Genomic DNA, 22,431 nt, shown 5'->3' on the forward strand with positions numbered 1-22,431 from the left:
ATTCAATTTCAACAACCCCTTACGTTAACTCTGCAATCAAACGGACTTGGATCATGCAGCAACTCAGTAACTCATCCCGGCTGAGAGGAAGGAACTTCCTGTCAGAGAGAAGTTACTCCCTGAAGTGTCTGAGCTCTATCTGCAGCAGCATGCCCGGCTCCCCAGCACAGGCAGGCTGCGGGTGCTGACATGCTGGGCAAGACGGTCCTGGCAGGTCACTTCTGAAGGCAGTGTGGCACAGGGTTCAAGACAAACACTGAACAAGAGTGGCCAGGGACAGGAATATAACAGGCCCTTGTTGGACACTCTTGTAAGGAAGCTTGGGAGGCAGAGGGAGGATGGGAGTAACAGGTGTTTATGTGATCTGTTCAAAAGTCTGGGAATTTGATGTGGTGGATTACTCAGGGACTCGGGATGTCTAACACTGGGTGATCTTCAGGAGTCATTACAAAGCAAGGACTCTGAACGATATGAGACCAAAGTAGCGTTACAAGTGCCTGGCACGGGGAATGTACAGGTACACCAGTGTTCACAAATCCGGGACTCGCACGACAGGGCTCTTACACTGGGTACTCACCATCCAGCACTGGTGAAGGAGAGGCCCGCCCTCATGCAGAACACACGGACAGCGAGAGGCTGCCTAGTGAAGGGGTCCCAGTAAGGACTACTGGTGAAACGAGCGAGGAGCGAGCTACTCGGGGGCTGCTGAACAGAGCCCACCAGCGGGGACAGGGCACTGCCCAGGGAGCGCGGCGGCCGGACGTGGCCGCGGAGCCTGCCACAAAGGCGGCCGCTCGGAGCAGGGCGCTGTCAGAGGTGTGAGGAATCTCGGGGGAGATGTCACCAGCGAGCCCCGTGCGCGACGGGCCAAGAGGGGCCGGGGAGGAGTCACCGAGCTGGCGGGCAGCGCGGCGCTCCCCGGGGCGAGCCCGGCGCGGGAGGGCAGCGCGGCTCCCGGGGAGCGGGGGCGCCCGCGGGCCGGGCCCGGGGACAGGCGTGGGGCCAGGCGAGGACAGCGGCCGGGCGGCGGCAGCGGGGAAGGTGCCGGGCGGGAGGCGGGAGCCGGCAGCCGGCGGGGAGGGAGGGAGGGCGCCCGGCCGGGGGGGAGCCGGGCGGGACGGGCGCGCACGAGGCGCCCACGCGGGCGGTCGCGCCGATACTCACTATGGGTCGTTGGTGAAGCGGGGGCTCCGCGGGGGCTGGTATCCGTACAGGTGACAGTAAAGCACATCGAAGCAGAAGCAGCACATCTCGGCCGACACCACCATCTTCCTGCAGCCGGGCCCGCCGGAGCCGGGGGAGGCGAGCAGCGAGGAGGCCGGCGGGGAGAGGCCGGCGGGGCCCCCGCCGCAGCTGGGCGGCAGCGGCGGGGACAGGGCGCAGCCGGCGGCGCCCCCCGCCAGCCCCCCGATGCCGTTCAGGCGGGGGCCCCCCGGCGGGGGCAGCGCCCCCGGCTCGCCCCCCGCCGCCGCCGCCCCGCCGCAGTGGGAGCCGCCGCCGCCGCCACCCGGGCCGGCCGAGCCCGAGGGAGGGGAGCTGGAGAGTTTCTGCTTCTTCACCCCGCAGCAACCCGCCGCCATCTTGGAGCCGTCTCCCCCCACGCAGCGCTTCCGACCCATGGCGGGGGGGCCGGCCGGCCGGCCGGGGGACGTGCGGCGGCCCGCTCCGCCTCCTGCCGCGCCCGCTTCGCCTGCACGGGGAGGGGGCGGGAGAGGGGAGGATGAATGAGGAGCGGGAGGGAAAGGAGGATTGACGGGGGAAGGGGGGGGGGGGCGGGAAAGAGACAGAGAGAGCTGCGTTAGAGCGACCCGGTGAGCGGCCCCGGCGGCCAGGGCCGGGCCTGAGGGGGCAGCGCGGCCCGCAGGTGTGGCGGCCTTTCCCCTCCCCTCCACACGCCAAGCCGCCCCTCTCGCCTTCCCCCCGCGCTTTATCTCCTCCTTCTGCCAGGGAAGTGGAGCAACTCCACCTCGCGTGCTAAAAAAGAGAAATAAAAAAATAAAATAAACCCACAAACCCGAGCTCTGCAGGCGCCGCACGGCAGGAGCAAAGCCCTTGAGATGGTTAAAAACACCCCGCTAAATAATTCAAGTGACCTGAAATGCCTTTCTCTGGGGAAGAGAAGGGGAGGGCTGTGTTGGAGCCGCCAGGCTGGGAGCCTGAAGAGAGTGCTTGGATGCAGCTATTAAGCATGCAATCGTGATGGCTAAAAGCCACGGGCTTTATATGTATATGTGTATATATATATATATATATATATATATATATATATATATAAGTATATAAAACATATCTTTTTTAAATTACAGCTTTGGCAATTACTTCACAACCAGTAAATAGCAGCTTGGAGCATAGGCCCGCAGCTGCAGAGCCAGCAGCCATGACCCGGTGAGACCACGGCCCTGGGTGCGGGCAGCGCGGGAGGGACCTCTAGGGAAGGGAAGTCCAGAGGAAAAAGGATGTGAGTTCTTGGTGTTCTCCAAAAACACAAAATTAAGCTTTTTAAGTAGGGAAAATTTGTTTTATATTACTGTTTTTCGTTAGCCTCACATATAGATATATCTGAATGGATGGAGAGACTTGCAAACAGCCATCAAGTGCTTCAAAATCTATAAGTATATTTAGAAAATAACACCTCACCCGTCAGTGTTATGCAGCCATCCCTGGCATGGGATGTAACAGCTGCTTAACATAGAATAGCAACACTACAGTGTCAAGGAAGACAAGGGGGTGAGGATTACCACACAGTTAATATCACAAGTTTAGAGAGACAGCCATTACACAAGCTGTAATGCAGTATACAGAAAGATTTCAGTCTCAAACTACTTGGAGACTCAGTTTTACATTTCTTGATGGAAATGGTTTCTCCAGCATCCTCATATTAATTTTGGCAGCATCTTCAATGATGTATTTGAAGAGAAAATCCCCAATTACTAGATCTCCTATACTCATGGGTTAAAAGGCCCTTTGGAGGTTTCTGTCCAGATACTGGCTAAACTCCTCTTGCTTTGACTGTGAATCATAGCCTGAAGTAAAACAGCTGCAGGGAATAATAGCAAACAGAAAGGAGAATTAGATGGTGTGAAGCAGTCTTTTCCATTTTTAAATGTAATGTTTATGTTTGGAGCTGGCGACTACTTGAGAAGGGAACCCAGTTACCTTCCCAAACGATGTTCAAGTTTCTTTAAAACAAAGACAGTGTTTTCTACTGAGGGATTCATTTGTTTAAAATCAGTTAGCAGTGACACCTTCTGTTGCTTTTGGGAAAATAGTTTCTCCAGGTATTGAATTCTGTCTTTTTCTCTTTTTTTTTGACATCCTATTTATTTAACACTAATATTTATAAAAATACTCAGTAACTGCCAAAGCTTACAATGCAGATAGATTCATTGTTCACGCCACTGGGACAGATATTTGGAAGATTCATTGTAAGGCTCAGAGCTAGGACTGATACCTTTATGCAACATCAAGACTACTGGTAATGAATAGTGATAACTTTTTGATGAAATACTGTATTGCAAATGGTCCCTGAATGAAAGGGTAAACTAAGTATATTACTTAATAATTAGAAAAAACCCTTCCTTTTTCCACTTCTGCTGATGTTTTCTGCTGTATTTGCCTGTAGTTGTGCTCCTGTTTTACCTCAGTGCATGTAATGCATACCCAATCTCTAGGTAAAGACAACAACAAATACACAAACACAGCTGTGGAAACTAGTGGAATCAGGAAGACAGAATTGCATTATCAAATATCTTGAAGTGCAGAGAACTGCAGCCTCACAAAATGTTCTTCATAGCTCAATGGAAATTTTCCATTTCTATTTGAAGGAGTATTTATTATTTGGATAATATGGCTTTGGTTAACTGCAACATGTGTTTCATTGGTCCTTTGCTTCAGTTAAGTATCAAGGCCTTTTACATTTCTTACTACAAGAAACCCTGAATGTACTTCTATACTCTGCAAACTTTAGCAGATTCTTTCCTGTTGGTTGATGACAGTGCTGTGCCTCATGCAGTCAAATATCCTAAGTGAACACCGGATGAAAAACAAACTCTTTAGCAAAAGAATCAGAATGGTGGTGCAATTAGGTCAATGCAATTTAGGAGTGATGAAGCTCTCCTTTATGACTTCAGTTGTTTAGCACTGTTGCTCACCTTATGTTCTAAAGCTGCAGTGATTTCAGAAAAGTTATCTATTCCAAGTAACAGATTAAAATTAATGTTTAATTAAAAAACACAGCTCATTATTCTTGAAAAGAGCTGTAAAATATTATAGTAAACTTAGAATTATTTGCAGAAATATATTTCTCAGTAATCTGAGGCTGCTCTGAAGGATTGCCGTTCTTAAACAAAATAATCAGAATGATTAATATCTGGGGGAAATGATATCCTGGCAGACACAATCTAGTTCCTTTTGAATCTGAGGTAAAATTTGCACTGACTGTAGTAGAAGTCAGATTATTGTTAAATTGGCCAAAAGACCATTTATGTTTCCCCATTATGTTTCCTACAATCTAATTAGAAGACAAATCAACCAGAACAAGGAAACAATGAACCAAAATTTGGCTCCAGTAAGCAGGAGTGATATAATCCTTGCCTTATTAGTATCAATTCTTTTAATAGGCACTGGAACAGGTGAGGGATTTAAAAGAGTACTTAAAATAGCACATTTAGGCTGTTTGGCTCCATGTGCACTTCTGCAGGAGTAGTAATGTTGGTTTAAGCAGTTCTACCTCAGCTAATTGTTCTCTTTCCTGCCCCACCCATTCTGATGTGGTCATGCAGCTGTTTGTGCAGATGTGAGGCAGAAGATCAAGTTTAAAAACACTAATAAAAGTTTAAAAACACTTTTCCATCAATTATTTTTCAGCCAAATCAGTTCTCCAGTCTGATTTATCAGAGGGCTGCACAAAAATCTCTGTTGGCCTCTTGGAGTGGCAACACAAAATTGAGAATTAATGGCTTTGAGCGGCTGAAACAGTACTGGTGAAAAATTAGAAGATACAGCCTAAAGCAGTGTTTCACATATTTATGGGGACACTGTCAGAAATCACAGAAATATTTAAATTTTAAATAATAGGTAAAGAAAACCAGTCGAGGAAATATAAAGGGCCTTGAATGGGGAGGAAATTCATTTATGCTTGGGACTGTAGAAAAGTCAGAGGCAGACAATGAAGGAAAGGGAAACAGAAAGCCCTCTTTTCAAAATACAGAATATACTTTGTGAGAACTGAAGGAAATATTGTACTACAAACAATTCTGTAAAAAGAAAATCCCTTCAAAATTTGAACCGTGCAAACAGCTACCATGTCTATGGAGTTGTTAGTTACTGTTCTAGAGAAAAGTCTGTACGTACATCTTCCAAAATTCAAAGGTTAAATTCTATCTTTCTATCTTCCCATCCTGATGAGCTTTTTTTGGATGGGCCTGCCATAAAACTGGAATATTTACATGCTAAAAATTCCTTTGGTCTGAGGAGTTCCCACCCATTGTAGAGCCAGTCTAGGCAACTCTTCCCTTGCTCTGCAGCCTACAAGGCATCAAGGGTGTAGCTGGAAAGAAAGTGGGTTTGCTTGTATTACTTTCTCACATTATTCCCAAACTGGTCTATCACAGTCTTGAGGCTCATGTGAGTTTTCCTCAGTATATTCTGCTTAGACAGAATAGTTACTGTTCTTCACTTACACTCAGTGTCTCAGCTGTCCCCAGGAGAAATTAGATGCAGTTCTGAATCTAGGCCAGAAAGTGTGCACAAAATCTAACAAAGCTAATGAAAGTTAACTTGCACATGTCTGAGATCAGCAATTGTTCCTACCATTTAGAGGCCATATCCTGCTATTGTTCCATATATCAAACCCCTATTGAAGTTTCTTCTAAAAAATCTTGTACAAAAAATCATCTCCGGATGTGATAACAGCCAGCAGACAAAAGGTCCTCACATGTTATTTTACTGGAATCCTGGTACTGTTTCATATTTTGGACTATGTTATAATTTTACCATACTGTGAATCCAGTCTGTATTATCTTACAATTCACATTGTTTACAGGCATTTTTCACTCCAATATGAATTTAGAGTTTGGTCCTGTTAAGCCATATGGACTTGCACTGTAAAACTGGGCATTATTTTGGGCATTAAAAAAAAAAAAAAAACACAACAAAACAAACCAAACAAACACTCCACTAAATAAACCCTCCAAAACAAACAAGTAAAGCAAAAAATAACCATGCATTCTAAAATGTTATTTGTCAAAGTAAATAATCTAGGACTGAACGGTTTCTGAACTAGAGATAAAAGCATTAAATGTGTCAATGGAATCAGAAAAATTATTTAATTAAAAACCTAAAGTTCAAAGCACTTGTAATAAATGGAAGGTGAGACTAGTAGTAGCTTTTAAATGGAATTCTTTTAAACTAATTCTGCGAGCTGGAATGTTTCTCAAATATTATATTAATGCCATATCCTATCCTTTTGCAATGTATTTTTCCATTGTACAGTGATAAAAGGAGATGTAGCTTACATAGCTGTATTCTCAATATAAATTCACCGTGGCTACATTGAGGTCAGTGAAGCTACAGTGATTTATGCTGGCTGATACATTAATAATAAGCCTTAGGATATATTTTTTGACATGGCTGTTTGTAGTTAGCCTCCTTCACAAAAGGTTTGCCACTGCTGTGGAGAACCTTTTGTATTAATAGCATTTCTCCATTCTGAAGACTGAGAGCTTTGAGAGTTGTAAGTTAATTAGAACAATATCAGTGTCTCTTTATCCAGTGCAGTTATACAGACACCACCAATGAACCTCAGCAACAGTCAAATAGGACACAACAATTGAAGTGTTGGAATATAAGGAAAAAATATAATCATTAATTTTCAAGTGTGTGCGTGGATTAGGAGGATAAGATGCATGATGATGGGATGCTAAGAATTAAAATCTGATCAGGATTCCACAATTACAAGTCTGCTTATTCCTTTAGCCGTCCCAAGGGGCCAGCACTTGATTTTGTATCTCATGTAAAAATACCAATATGAAACTTTAATATAAATTTAGTTAATGCAGGGAGCAGAAATTTCAGGAAAGGGCTGAATGTTAACAATACCAATTTATTATTAATGGTGTTAATTGATGAGGATGACAGAAATGCTCCAGTGTGAGGAAGCCAACAGGCATAAATTCTGATCTTCCTTTTAATATGAGACTGTGTTGAGCTTCCTTTTTCAGGTGTTATTTAATTTTCTTGTGAAATGATTTGATTTCTTCTGGCTGCTGCTTTTGCTATCTTTTTGCACATGTTATCTAGCTTTTGGTGTTAAGGAATTCCACCTCCATTCCTCTAATGTCCAGTTCTTAGCTCAGGTTCATGCTCCCTTGCCCTGGTATTTTACACTATTCAGATAGCATTGGAGCTGTCATGTCTCTGTTCCTTTCAAAGACATGAGATATACTGTTCTCCAGAGACTGAAGAACTTTTTTCTTTAATCTTTGTGAGCAGTGAAAACTCAGCGAATCCATCTGCTGCCCTTTACCATTCTCTGTTCTATAAAAGAATCTGTGAGTCTTAAGATGGCCATGGACTACTTCCACTGTTCCTGGTGGAAACATCTAGTCACTTGATATTGGATGGGTTTAGTTTCTCCTAGTGTAATATTCTGGCTATTGTTTTGAAAGTATGTTCATTGGTAGACTATTGCGGCTTCTAAAAATATGCAAGCGGGGCACTTGAGTATTTTTCCATCTTTGTTATTGTAATACATTACTGTTTATCAACTGTATTTTTTTCCTTTCTCCCTAGAAGTCTTAGCATTCTTTATACTCAATGCCTAAATTACTTGCCCTTGTATCTTCAAGTACTTCTGATCTGTACATGTCACCCTGAATGATATGTTGGTCCTCCTTTCTGTGACTGGTTTAATAAAATCACCATTTATGTCGCTTTGTTGCACTTCTCTCTTTTCCTGTGCAAAGTAAAAGCTGACAAATGCCAGTGTGTTGCCATAAAGGTGCTGGTCCTCAGCACTATGAACTGCTAAAATCACTAAATATATTGTCTTGAAAGAGACTTGCCACAAATTGAATGTTAGTTAAGAGCAGCTGTTAGCCTCTCTGGCAAAAAGCCAGCAGGGCTCTGGAAAAGCCCTTGTCACTGCAGTTGTTCCTTTCCTCACTGACACTTTGTGAGAGCAGCCCCAGTGTGGCTGAGGCTTAGCCTCACCCCCACCCCTATCTGCTTTCTCATATTCAGTCCTGCAAATTCTTCTTTTCTTTCAAGTGGGTAGGAAAACCCAAACAACTCATGAGCACCAAATCCTAACTCTTATATCTTTATGGCTTTAGAGGGGACTAGCAATCCTGATCTCCAACTTCTGCAAGTTTCTGAATAAAATTGGGTCTGTTGGAAGTGGTAGAGTTCAGTGCCTTACTTATTCATAGTTACATTTTCATTAATTTTATTGCTTCCTTTCTGTAGAATTCATGTTCTCCAACATATTTTCTCATTTCTTTCTGTTGTCAAAGAACAGCAAAGTCAGTTGTCCTTTCAGACATGTGTAAATCAAATTACTTCAGTGAGGTAAGTAGAATTTCACTGTTACAGAATGATGAATTCAAACCCAGGCCTTTTAAACTGGTAGGTCCCCTTGTAAATTGATGAAGGATTTGTCAGTTTCTAGGTGTCCTGAGCTATCCTCTGTTTTTAAGGTAAGTGATATTTTCATAGATCAATATCCATCGCCACAAAACTTTATGTCTTCCCATTTTTCTTGTCTCCCACATTTGTATTCTCACTCTAGGGAAGGGCCTTCAGGCTGCCTGCTGGTGGTGATCATTTCTGTCATAGTTGTTTAATGTGTAAAATAAACAAATTGCAATAATTTTGAGTTAAAAGCAGCTGAGAAGCGTGCAAGCTTCAGAAGTGTTACCTGTCTTGTGCTCTTTTCCTTTCATTCACTAATTCTGATATTCCTTTTTCACATTTTCCATATACTCAGTCTGCTATTACAGCAAGTAAAAGTAGACCTTTTCTTTTTAACGTGATCATTATTTAAATAAAGTAAAACATATTTTAGAAGATTAAAATAAATACTATTTCTTAAACTATGAAGGAACTCATAGCATTCAGGAAGCATTGTTGCTTATTATGTTTCCTGCTAACCATTATAAAAGGTGAAGTTACAGTTTTAACATCTGGAAATATCTGTGATGATCAAGACTTGTATCTGAGCTTTGATTTGCATGTTTGTTTTTCTCAGTGGTTTCTTCATGGTTAATATTCTAATAATCTACTGACTGCCAGAGATTGCACAATAATAACATATTTTGATTTAAATACCATACATATGATTTGAGGAAATTTTTATTTCCATTCTTAATACTAAAAAGCATATCTTTGTTACTTCAATTAAAAAAAAGGACCTCTCTTGTGTATTTTAGATATTTAAATATGTGTTTTAAATATATAAGTTTTTTGATCTACAGGCTCCAATTCTAAATGAGATTCTGGATTTATTACCATCTCCCTTGAAACTGCATCTCAATAATAATTCATTTGTTTTGATTAGCATTTCTGAAGAGCATTTCAAGATTGGAAGTATCCCTGTGACACGGTTGTGCAGAATCCTAGCACAGCATATCAGATCTAAGGCACTGAAATATTTCAGGGCTATCTGTACATGGGGCAGGTCCTTCCAGCTAATGCTCCGTTTAGATTAGGGACATAGAAGAAATTTAAAAATAAATTAATAAAAAATCTTATGTGTTTAACTCTTAAAAAATACCTAAGAATGTGGATTCTCTGTTTTTCTATTGTTTACTTTGTGTTTGTTTTCACAGGTTAAAGTCCAGCTGTCCAGTGTCCTCACATTCAGATTCTGCCATGACCTGTAAGTCTCTCACCTCTAAATTTTCTGTTCTATTGCAATAGAACAGCTGCCTGAAAATTGTTGTGGAATGCTGAAATATGACTTTCATTGAATTATCATTAAACAATATATGTTGGATATGGCTTGTCTTGTTATGCTAAATCCATGTAGTTCAAACATGTACATTTATAGTATAATACATCTGCTTTTTAAAATACTAGCTTATGATAATCTCATTCATTGCATTTGAAATGGAAGGCTCACAGCTTATCAAATCTACTTCTGCTTCTAGAGGTACCCTTACTGTAAAACTAGTTCTCTTTCTAGTTAAATCAGAACTGAAAGTTATCAAAGGAAAATATTACATTTGCCCTTTGATGAACAATTACCAAGCATTACATGCTCAAAGTAAAAAATGGATAACATTTTATTTTATGAGTCCAGTAACTAATAGTGAATTAGAATGAAACTCCCATGGGAACACATTTGACATTCACATGAATAACAAATGAGTTCATTATGATCCCCTGCTTATAAAAAATGGGAAATGAATTCATAATTATTAAGCATTTAAAAGTAACATTCCCCCAAAAGATAAAACCTTGTATTAAGTACCCAGCTGTGGTTCAGCTGCAGGGCTTTAAAGAACCTGAAATGAAGTGGTACCAGAAATGGTTTGGTCATTTGCCACATTGTTTAACTACTTGGTTGCCAAAATAATGAAGATTTGAAAGCTAGTTAATGCCTTTGATTTAATTCTGAAAGTTTGAGATTAATCTTGCTCCCAAAGCAGAGAATACAGATTAGATACATGGTGCATGAAAGGATTATGCTGGGTCTATGTATAAAGAGGAGGATTACAGCACATATGGCTACTGACATGTACTCATGTTGTAAGTGCCTGTGGGCATCTCATTTGAAATATGTATTAGAGTTGAATTTTGTTGGGTTTTTTGTTGATATATATGTGGTTTTATGTATGATAAATGCCATTCAGGACAGTTATTTTGCTAAAAGTGACATTCTCAAATACTTGCCAGGCTGTCACATTAGCATACAGCTCACAGCCAGGCAGGAAAAAGCTCTTCCATGAATGGAACCTCTGCCCTGTGATGACATGAGCAGCACAGGGTCCCAAAGGTTGCCTTGTCTGCCAGGCAGAGAGGAAAATAAGAGCTTCTGAGAACAAAGTCAAGAGAACAGCGTAGAGAACTTGCAGAGGAAGAGAAGGGGGATAAGTAAAATCCTTTTCTTTGTACTGCCTGCACCAAGGACATAAACAGAAAAGGATGAGAAGTAGATCAAGTTAAGACTGTTCCAAGTGCTGTCAGCCCCAAAGAGATGCAAAATTCTTGTGCCCCGAAATCTTACATAGATCTAAGTAACATTGATGAGTGAAGGAGATAGTTATCTTCTGTATAAATATTGACCCCATGGGTAGCCCTCCTTGGTTATCCAGGGAGTAGAGAAATAATGTCATATGAGATATATTAACATCATTACTATAATGCCATGTTGCTTTTCCCAGTATAGAGGTAAGGAGATGTATGAAGGACCTTGTGTACACGCAGATTTTAAAGTAACATTGCTCCCACATTTTTCCAAGCTCCCTTCTCCTTAGCAACAGCCAAGACTCTAACACAATTGTGTTGCCATTGACTATGTTGTCATGCTGATCAGGAGGGGAAAAAAGCCACATCAGATGTGCTCATGTTTTCTTTCACTCAGAGGTCTGAAGCTGCAGTCTGCCATTAGGTGGACTCCATGAGAGGCCTAGGCTGTGGGCTTGAGAAAAAGTGCTGTAAAACCAAAAAGTGCAGAGCAGGGAGGAAGTAGGGAAGGAAGGGTCTCAGGATTGTGGAGGGTGAGGAACATGCTGCAGAGTCATGAAAATGGTCATGAAGACTAGAAATATATTTGCCATAACAGAATTCTGTAAGATAATCATATACTTTTCTAGTCCAATTATTTAGTTGTTACTACTAGGGAAAAATTTAATCAAAATATCAGAAAAGCCGTTTGTACTATACTTGTATACTAAGCTTGTGGGAAAATGTGGGCAATTATTTGAGAAACTTAAATGAAGATAAAATTATGTCCTTCTGCTTTGGAACAAGAATTACCAGATGAGCTTTAGAAATTGCATGGCTGCCAATAGAGGAACATGATTTATGCGCGGCTGAATTACATTGCTTTTAATTTTAAAAGTCTTGGTTCTGTCTGATTTAATTTCTGATTTGATCTGTGTGGATAGAGTTTGGATGTATGTCCAGATGATAGGTCTGAGCTGATGCTTCAGAGGGTGGTGAGAAATACCCAACCTAAATCCAACAGATAAAAACGAAATGTGTATCAGAGAAACTAATTGTGCATCAGGGAGACGAACTCCTTCCTGAGCCCTGTGAATTGCTGGGTGAAGAATGTGGTTTGATTAGGATTATTGCCTTAATGCAGACCTTCAATTCTTATGGGCCTCATGAGGGCAATGCAGGAAAGCTGTTCTGTGATGTATGAAGTGAGGGCTATGAACTCTTGTATTCATACATTCACATCATACATGAGTCTGCATTTCAAGGGATTGGGAGATAATTAAGGACATAAGCCATGACTGCTGATTATGCTACATACAACTTTTTTTCCTTGAAGGATAAATCCAAGTTTGGAGATTTGTTTGAGGGTATTTTGTTTGGTGGGTTTGTTCTGGCTTTTTTCCAAGCTGATATATTATTAATCTATTATTTATAAAACTTTTAAAGTTTCTATTTTAAAACATTTAACATCTGTCAGAAAGACAGTTATTTGTTTATACAGCTTTTAATATTATAATGTATCTATGGTTGTCGACATTTGAGGTAATCATTATTATAAACAAGGGTGCAATAAGAGAAATGCTGTGATAGTTCTGCAGATGATGAAAAGGGAAAGTGTATGTACTTTTTTATTTACAAAAATCAGATTGCATTATCTTACTGTAGCCATTTTAAAGTTAAGACATCAGAAGACAGCTTGCTTTCAAAATGTTGGATAAATCACACAAGTCAATATCACATCATGACTTCTCCGGCCATATGCTCCCTCACAAGGCCACTGCTGGTCATCATCCAACATCAGCGTACAAAAAATTGGCATGACATGCCTTATCAGGTAGGTTCCTGTTCATTACCACCACATTAGATTGCACATAGGTTATTCCAATGTTTGCTTGTTATTTACTGAGTGAAACAGGGTGACCTGTTGCACCACCCTTCTGTGGAAAAAGGGAATTCACTCCACAAAGTTTGTAGAAATCTGTAAAATTAGACACTTCTTTCACATCAGAGAACTGTGGTCACTAGGATTCCTTTTGGAAAATTAAGAAAGGAAAAGTGGTAGAAAGAATTAGTACCTGGAATGGGTGAGTCCTGACTAAGATAATCAGAGGAACAGCCATCTCTGAGAAGAAAGGGAAAATCCATACAAGATTATTTTTTAAAAGAAACAGGTACAGTCGTGAGGAGAAATGAATAATTTATAAAGATTAAAGTCTAGGCTTCAGAATGTACTTACAATAAGACAAGTCTTAATCTGAATCCCCTCAATTTGTGGTATGGTATCTTGCAGCAGATAGCAAAACATGCTTGCTCTAAATCTTATGAAACAATAATTATAGTAAGTAAATACAATTGGCAGTGCTTGAAATACTAATAACATGCTGCATTTCAAACATTTGTTTAAAGTGCCTCAGCCTGTTATTCTACTGCTAGAGACAAGCCTCACTCAAATTGCATTTTTCTACTGCTGAAAAGTTCTGACAGTATGGTACCAAAATTAGGTGTAATTGCTAATAATTTATTCACAAGAAGATTTGCTATTATCAGCTTTGTTTATATCAGATGGAGATTAAAAAATAGTTCTCTTGCTTGCAAACTGCTGTGCAAATTTAATCTGCTTTATTAGATGTCATTATCTTGTAGGAATTATATGAGATTCTTCTCATAACAGAAGAAAAGATAACCAACTATAATATAGGACTTATATGAATTTTTGGATTTTTAATTGACAGGATCTTATTTTTATATATTATATCTGTAATATGCTATAAGCTTTCTGTTCCACTTTCAAGTAATGTTGACATAAACATTCATACCAAGAAAGGAATAAAGCTTGTGAGCATAATATTCAGACATACTGTATACTTAGCAGAAAAAGCGTAAAGAATTTTTGAAATTTATTTTAAATTTTGCATTACCCCATGCAGTGCTTTTTGCTGCTCTGATCCAAAATGTTGAGAATTCAGAGGCAGGTTTATTAGGAAAACACATATATCCACTGCATCTCTACACTGTATTAAATAGTGTAAGATCACTGCTTGGCTCTTGTGAAGATGTGCTGTTTGAAATTTTAAAGAGATTGAAATACGTGAGTAGCTCCAAACTATTCCTTTTAGCTACTATTTTGATCATTATCTTTTTCTTTATAACGTATCTCACTGATCCTCAGTTTTACTTGTTTCAAAGGATGGGGGGGGGGGTGCCTCTTAAAACGTGGTATTTCTACTTAGAAAAATTAAAAGAAGAAAAAGAATAAATAGCTGCACATTGTAAAGTTCAAGCTACTTGCTGGCCTCTGGATGGAACCCTTCCAGAGCACAGCATTGTCCTTTTTCAGTGCTAGGAAATGTACAATACACTACTTGTAGCCACAACAGAAAAGATACAGAGAATCCAATTAGTTTCTTTCCCTGTGTAATTTAGGAGTTACATTCATTAGGTGATTAAAATTCAGATAGATCCATAATTACATTTATTAACATACAAATTCATTTACATTTCTTATTTATGACCTTGCACATTGCTGCTTGTTCACCAGTGGTAGAGGAAAATGTAGTTATATGTTAGTTTATAATGAATTTGTTCTTGCTGGTAAGCACTGGAAATGTGATGCAATGTTTTAATTTCAAACACTGCAAAAGAATTTTAAAATCCAAGTAATTTATTTATTATAGCAGGCTCCTGGAAAAAATTATTTTTTTACTCTAAACACTAGAGTTATTTATTCAAAATTTTTACTGATTTTCCTTCCTTACACATGAAAATTAAATGCAGAGATTTAATGTTTTAGAGCATGTGCTTTCAGGCAACTGCATACATGCATCTATCTACATGTTAAGAACTCAGTAAATATGCTGCCTTTTTCAGAGAAAAAAAAATCTTGAGGAAATAGACATTTCTTTTCCAGAGGTAATTTCACAGTCGCGGGGGTTTGCTTTGTTTTCCTAATGATATTCTGCAGGGATACTTGGTTGGAGTTCTATGTAAGGATTTCTGAAATCAATGCAAAGGTCATGTGCTTTGAATTGAGGTCTCAGGCATGGAAGAATATATTCACTTCTGTGTCAGAGCCAGACCAGAAAAAGGAAGGAGAAGCGTCCCAGGTGTCCATGGTTGAAATCACCTGCTCTCAGCACAGATGAGAGATGTGTAGAGGCAGTACGTAACTGAAGAATGGGGCATGGGGATCCATCATAACCATCCCATTTTTCCCTCAGCGGTACGCCGGGACACGAGTGGAGTGTTAAATGCAGGAGCCAAACCCAAGAGTCCCCAGAGCTGCAGGGGCCACCTGCGGGTGCGGTCGGCTTTGCGGTGTCCGGGTGCTGCAGAGGGCCCGGGGTGCCCTTCTGAGCGGAGAGCAGCCCTGGGAGCTTGGCCGGGGAAGCCCTTCCCGCAGAGCCCTGCCAAGGGCTGGCAAGGGCAGAGCTCCGCCTGCTGCTGAGCTGCCTTGATTCCCTAGCACCGTCAGAGTCTGGTACAGACCATGCTGCATGGCTGTGCCTCTGCAGGCTTTGCTGCATAACTTCTAGTTGACTGGAGAGATAAAAATAATCCCTGACATAAATCAACTTCATTCTGCCTCGGGCCGTAATTTAAATACCTTCTCCTGGGTGTTCTTCTCTCTTTATGAAAGCAGCAAGTTCACTCTCCAGCCTTCACACTCTAATTCTAGAAAACATTTTACGAGGGACTGCCACAGTGAAGGTAGAGCTATTGCTGCATGAGGATACAAGGAATATCAGCTAGGGACACAATGGTGGGAAATGGAAAGATATTTTAGAAAGGCTCTTGCGTATTTCCTTTCCCAAGACTCTAGGGCCAAAATGATGCTTAAATTTATGAATAGAGGTGGACAAAAATTTTGAATGATTTTTAAATTCTTAGAATAACAGAGGTTTGAAAGGACTGGGACCATTCTTGAGATTAGGTTGAGCTAAAATTGTTTCAACTGAAATATAGGAAAAATATGAAACATTTTCTTAGTTTTTAAAGGAAATATCTTAACATGCTGAAATGAAGTTTTTCATTTTTTGAAACGGAAATAACATTTTCCCCTTCCAAGTGAATATAAATTAAATAGTAAAATATGTGTATTTTTTTTTAAAGTAACAAAGAATTTTATTTTTAATTACATGTACTATTTCAGATTTACCCCAAATGGAAATTGCTGGGGTTTTATTTTGTTAAAAAAAATATTGTGTGCATTCTGTATGAACTGAGTTTTATGCTTCATTTTCCTGACATTTTCATTTTGTTATTGAACTGGAAGAAACTTCACTTGCTTGATTCTGTTTATGAAATCTTCACGAGACACTGTCCTGGGAGTTCTCAGGTGACCTGTGTGTTTTCAGGTGACTATTAGTGTATAAGGGTGTAGCTCCTCCCTGTACTGTGCCCATGCTGAACCTTGAGCCTTGCTTCATGCTCTTCCTGTGCTGTGCTCTGATTCCTTGGGACAAAAATACAGTGGGTAGGGATCTGTGATTTCAGCTGACTGTTCATGAAAAGTAGGATCTCTTAATTCTAGTGTGATTGTGGGATAGCTGCATGAGGTATCATTAGCTCAGCATACACTGAGTAAAAGAGACCTGGTCACAGATCTTTTCCTTCTACTTTGTGTTTCTATTCTTTTCTTTCCTGTTCCTTGTTCTCTTGTCAGCCATCAGTTCATTTCAAATAGATATGATGTTCAAAATGTTCATCTAAAGTTACAGAGCAGGTGATGAGAACTCCAGATGCCCTATCAGACTCTCATTTTCTCAGGCTGGTCTGGGCAATTCCAAGGCAGAATCTTCTGATCTGTGGCTCTTCTCCCATTGACCCTATATGGCTGACTTGTGTGAATGGTTAGGGATTTCAGAAGCTGCTTTGCTCAGTCGTCATTGTCACTCTAACAGTGTCAACCTCTGGAAGCTCAGAAAGCTGCTGCAATCTCCCAAAAAAGGCTTATCAGACCTTTCCTAGGAGAAGTAAAGCAGGTGATGAAATAAAGTGCTACTATGTGTCTCCATTCACGACATCACTTGAGCATGTAAATGACAACAGATTGGGTGTATGATTCCTATCTCTTATAAGTAGTTGTTTGGATGTTGTTTAATTTTTGTTTTGTTTTTAATGTCTTTTAAAGAAAAATTATTAGGGTTGGTCTAGTAGGTAAAATCTTCAGCATGGAGATGACATTATGGACAGCAAAAAACTTTTACTAAGAACTTCTGTAGTCAAAACAGCTAATAAGAGTTTGCAATCTGAAAAGACAAAAGTGAGCCAAAAGAGAGAGGGAGTGCTGTTGGTGCAGTTTTACAGATGGCGAAGGGGACAAACCTTGATTCAGAAAAGTATGGAGGCAGATCCTGATTTTTAGCATTACCAAATGTGTACATTTCAACATACTCTGTTTGATCCTGGAAATGCTTTATGCCTACGCATTTCTAATTTTAACTGTTCTGATTTTTTTACTATCAAAGAGAGGGGCTTTTATAGTTTCTCTTCAAACTGATTTTTTAAATATGCTGGAGCATCTCTATTCTCAGCACAGATTTTCAGTGTATTTTCAGATTTTCAGCAGTTTTTTTATAGATGTGTGGGCTCCCCTTTCCCCTTCCTCTCCCCCCCCCTCCCCCCCCCCCCCAATTTTAGTGCAACTGCAAACTGCAGACATCCAGCAGTGAGAGAAGCAGGAAAGGACAGATTTACATACATTGGCAGTGCTGACTTTTCAATACAAAATAGCAGGGTTATTGTACTGCATCAAAGTAAGAGTCTTAGCCTGGAAGGGATGTTTCATTGACATTGAACTGAAAATATAGGCACAGTGTAATGGATCCTAAAATTGGCTGGGACTTTTTCTGGATGCCTGTGTTGAGTATCCATACAAAAATCCCTCTGCACAGCATAAGCAGACTAATGAGGTGAGACCTTTTCTTAGTAGTATAATCTTTAAGACAAGTTCTAGCAGTCAAGCAGGAAATTAGAAAAATAAATGGTACATTCAAGCTACTTGTCTTTGTCCAGGGCTGTAGTAATACTTTGAATTGAATGATACAGCACGTGAAGAGGTTTATTCCTCACAAATGCCTTGACACACTCTAGTGGCAGAAGCTCGCAGTGCCATTCAGACAATGGAGCCCAGTTAATTTCTTTCCTTTTTGATGTGAAGCAATTTTTACCCTGGATGAAAATTTAGTTGATCAGTGTTGAAAGTAACGTGGTAGCTCAGAAACTGCCATTCAAGAGCTGTGCTTTTATAAAACTTACATTTCTTTTTTATATTTTGATAGCTAAACTACTGAATCAGGAATTTTGCTTGCTTGACATTTGTACCGAGTTTTGAGCAGCACACCCTGACCTGAGTCATTGAGGCATGGCCATGATATTTATACAATATGTGGAAGACAGTAAACAGCACCTATCCACAAGTCCTCAACACTTATCTTTTAATAGTAATGGATACAGATCTTGGGCAACCTCATCTTTTAATCAACCATCATTAAATGCTAAATCAATAACCACATTAAAAATGTATTTCTAGATAAGCTCTAAAACCACTGGTTTTAAAGTGGTTTTGCTGATTGAACTTATCATAAATGATTCACTGTTTTGTCTTCTGAGAAGACATAATGGACCACTTGGCTGCCTCAGTTCTCTCTTCATTTTTACTTCAGGGCTATGCTGTGGCAAAATCCCTCTGGTAATACAGTGAAGAATTTAAATATACACTTTATCATCACAGTCCAACCTATGGTGACGTGTTTTCTCCAGAATAAAGAATTTTCTGTGGCAATACTTTTGGGTTGACTGTGGACTAGTACTGATCCTCTGGCCTCTTTGCTGATACCATTTGAGCTGAAGAAGGATGGAGTATCTCTCTGTGTTTTACTGCAATTTATACACTAACGTGACTCAAGTGTTTCATTTTGCACAATTCAACATTTCCCTTCCTCACCAAAATTTGCTGTTTTGAAACTCTCAAATAGCTGTGTCACGATGAAAACAAAAATCCTATTTTCCACAAAACAAAAACATAGAATCATCTCTTTCTGGTTTAATGTTTGAATTTATTATTGCTGCTTAAACAATACAAGATTATGTGTATCTACATGTATCTGCTTGTTCATTATTTCTCATTATTCTCTATTTCAATGATTCCTTCTATTCTTTCCTCCTTGGATGTTAGTTTTTGGTTATCTGGACATAAAAGAGCAACATAGATATTTTAGACTGGCTCTTGCTGCTGTGCCTCTGAAATGTGTCAATTTTTTCTTAATAAATTTTCTCTTTATATGGGAAAGTTACTCCTGTAAATGTAAATGTACTATCCAAATGAAGACCATTATATGAAAATATGCCTTTTCCCAACTCTCTGGAGGTTCTTGCTTTGGATTTAAAAGTAAATACTTTTTTTGGCTGGTGCGACTCAATCATACATATTGAGAAGATGCTGACTAAAAATTAGAGCTGGAGTGAACAAGTAAATCTGTCATGGAAGTCAAAGGGAATATTGCCAATTTACACTGGGAATGAATTAGACCTTGGGTTTTTTGCATCCTCATTTGACCTGTTGTCCTCAAATATCATTGTCAGACTAGATCTATCATAAATTTCTAGTTATGTCATAATGATTATGTCATTATTAGTGATTAGATCAGCTTTAGAGGGTTTTTTTATTCTTTGTCCTGTTGCCAAGTTCCATGAGGACACAAGCTATGAATTAGGTTGGGGCTCTGAATTCTTTTTTCTTGTGGAATGGACAAGGTACTTCCAAGACCAGGAACCTGCTGTGCATACGAACATATCTACATACATTTGGGCAATATATTATTTTTTCTCACTGTTCTGTCGGGATATCATTAGCAATGAAATGGCATTTACCATTCTCTGGTAGCTGTGCTATCATGAGATCCATGCTCTTGGTTAGCAGAACTGAAAGGGATTAACTCTGGGAACACCTCACTGCTTGCTGAGTACAACAACACTGGTCAGCATGTGCCTCGTGTATCCCAGATTATACACATTCCTTTATATAAGGTCCCTTTTTGATCTCGACCCTAATCCAAGCAAAGAATTAACCAAATCATAAGAAAAAAATAAGACAGCAATGGACAAGTGGGCATCCGAAAAAACCACCTTGAAAGATACAATTGCTTGTATCTAATGAGACATCAGTTGTTCTCTGGATGTCTGGGCTTTGTAAAGATGCAGCATCCACTGAAGCAATAATCAGTGGTGAACTTTTCAACTTGTGATAATTAATGTGCTCGTTTTGTCCATCTTTGCATTTTAAAGTAATGCCAGATGACTCTGTAATTCAGTTTTGCATCTAGGTTAGACTCCCGTTACAAACAAATGAACATCTGAGTATTGCATGTCAATGCCTTAAAAGTCCCCTCAGGGGCTGCCTTGGCAGAAGGGTTTTTTTCTTTCCTTAAGACACAAAGGGTTAGAATTGCAGCAGAGAAGTTATTTTCGAGAGAAAATTTGATTAGTTTCAATGGACAACAAGCAAAAAAATTAACTAAGCGTATAACTAACTTGATTAGCTTTGGGCAAGTCATCTCAGCCACATGAGGATTTATATCTCCTGGTGCAGTCAAATGAATATGACTCTCTTGCACTCAGAACCAGTTTAGATTTAAAAAAAAATACAGATCTTTTGACTGCCAGTGTAATAAAGGAGATTGGTTGATAGATTCTTCCATCTGTTATTCCCAGACCATACTTTGCAGTGTGGATTTTACTAACTGTGTAATCTGCTGTTTCTTTGCATGGTGCGAAATTAGGCTTCCTTCTTTCTTTCCACTCCCCTGGACAGTAAAGAACTTTATAGAAAGCATCAGATAAAGGTGTTTTGGGCTGTGAGAGGACAAGCTGCCTTATGTGGCTGTGGTTCCATTCTTTTAGTTCAAGGAGGTTTTAATTTGGAAGTGTTAAAAAGTTCTTTCTGTTTATTTAAACTCTTTGGTTACCTTTATGAAAAAGGCGAGTTTATGTTAAAATTCAGGGAAATATATTGTAAAAGTGCAGAAGAGAAGCCAGTGTATTTCAATTTAAAAATTCTGTGAAGTGACTCATTTATTTGACCCATGACTCTGCAAAGTCACTAGATAGACAAATGCATTATGCAGATAGAGAACTGGAGACAGAGGTTATGTGATGCCCAAGGCCATGCAGTGAGTCAAAGCTGAGCCAGGGCGAAGTTCCCATTTTAGTGTGTCTATTAATAACACCAGCACAGACAAACTACATTAAAGAACTAAAATTGGGGGCCATGTGATGTCAGCATGCTCTGCAAGACTGAGATATTGTTTGTTTCCATCTAACTCTAAAATGGTGAAATTATTGGACATGAATATGACTGGATCAATATCTTACCTGAAGGCTTTCTCATACTTAAGGATAGTAATCTCTTTCCTCCCTCCTGACTGAGACCTTTTGTTTTTTCTTTCCCAAACATAAAAATTATTTGTTCACCTTCAAATTTTGAGTACTGACAGGTTAATACTGTATCTGGTGTCAAAAAAGACAGTCATAACATAAAAGATTTAGGGATCAATGTGAGGCAGTGTTAATGAGAGCCAAATTTTACTTGCATTTCTATCCTTGATAAAAGGAGTATTTCTATTTAGTAGACCATTCCTGCATTGTTAGATTATATTCTTTGAGTTTTTATATTTTATCTAGCTTTACGTAAAGTTAGTGGCTTCAGTTACTAACAGGACATGGCAGAGGAAAAGATGTTGCATAATAAGTTGCGTAAGTTGGAGTTAGGAGCTGCTGGATATTGTTAGTATCTGTCAGTGACTTGCCTTAGTGACTTGGACTTTCAATTATAAATATAATTTTGGGTGCCTTTGCTAGTTATTCTATTTCTTATGATCGCTATCTTGATCATTATATGTAGTAAAACAAAAGTCAGTCAAGAATCAGCAAGATTATAGAAATACCCATGAGAACTGAATAAAGGGTTGACATATTTGATGGGGACAGCTAAGGAATCCATTGCAGCTATGTTTAATTGAAGCCAATATCTAGAAATGCCAAAAGGTGGTGTCAGGGATTATATTTAACTTGCAGCCTACAAAGCATTATCATGGAAATTCATGTAACATTAATGACAATGGTCAAACCAACTTGGTTTTCAAAAAAATAGAGGAAAAACTTAACATGGAAGTTATATTTTGGTTCTTATTTACACTTAAAATACATTAATAATACCCTAATCTGTGCAGTCTCATAACAGATTTCCAAGATTCTTCAGAATATCAA

General features: G+C 39.6%; 1 protein-coding gene and 1 long non-coding RNA gene across 5 annotated transcripts in view; one reads left to right on the plus strand and one right to left on the minus strand.

Moving 5' to 3' along the window:
* Positions 1–22,431, minus strand: part of AMMECR1 (AMMECR nuclear protein 1) — a 97,864-nt gene that overhangs the window by 71,386 nt on the left and 4,047 nt on the right. For 2 of the 3 annotated variants that reach the window (XR_005255041.1, XM_038122886.1), the window contains exon 2: positions 1,165–1,690. Coding sequence is in view for 2 of the 3 variants with exons in the window: in XM_038122886.1 (XP_037978814.1) it covers positions 1,165–1,690 (526 nt within the window). In the remaining variant the exon portion in view is untranslated. Of the gene's footprint in view, positions 1–1,164; positions 1,691–2,014; positions 2,227–22,431 lie in introns of those variants that run through there. The other variant, XM_038122887.1, reaches the window with a different exon arrangement.
* The window catches only part of LOC119695062, a 68,812-nt gene continuing 47,030 nt past the window's right edge, over positions 650–22,431 (plus strand). The window contains exons 1-3 of one of the 2 annotated variants that reach the window (XR_005255042.1): positions 650–1,041; positions 2,307–2,458; positions 9,828–9,877. This is a non-coding gene — a long non-coding RNA (uncharacterized LOC119695062). The remainder of the gene's footprint in view (positions 1,042–2,306; positions 2,459–9,827; positions 9,878–22,431) is intronic. The other variant, XR_005255043.1, reaches the window with a different exon arrangement.

The sequence above is a fragment of the Motacilla alba genome, chromosome 4A, assembly GCF_015832195.1.
Source record: "Motacilla alba alba isolate MOTALB_02 chromosome 4A, Motacilla_alba_V1.0_pri, whole genome shotgun sequence".
NCBI lineage: Eukaryota > Metazoa > Chordata > Aves > Passeriformes > Motacillidae > Motacilla > Motacilla alba.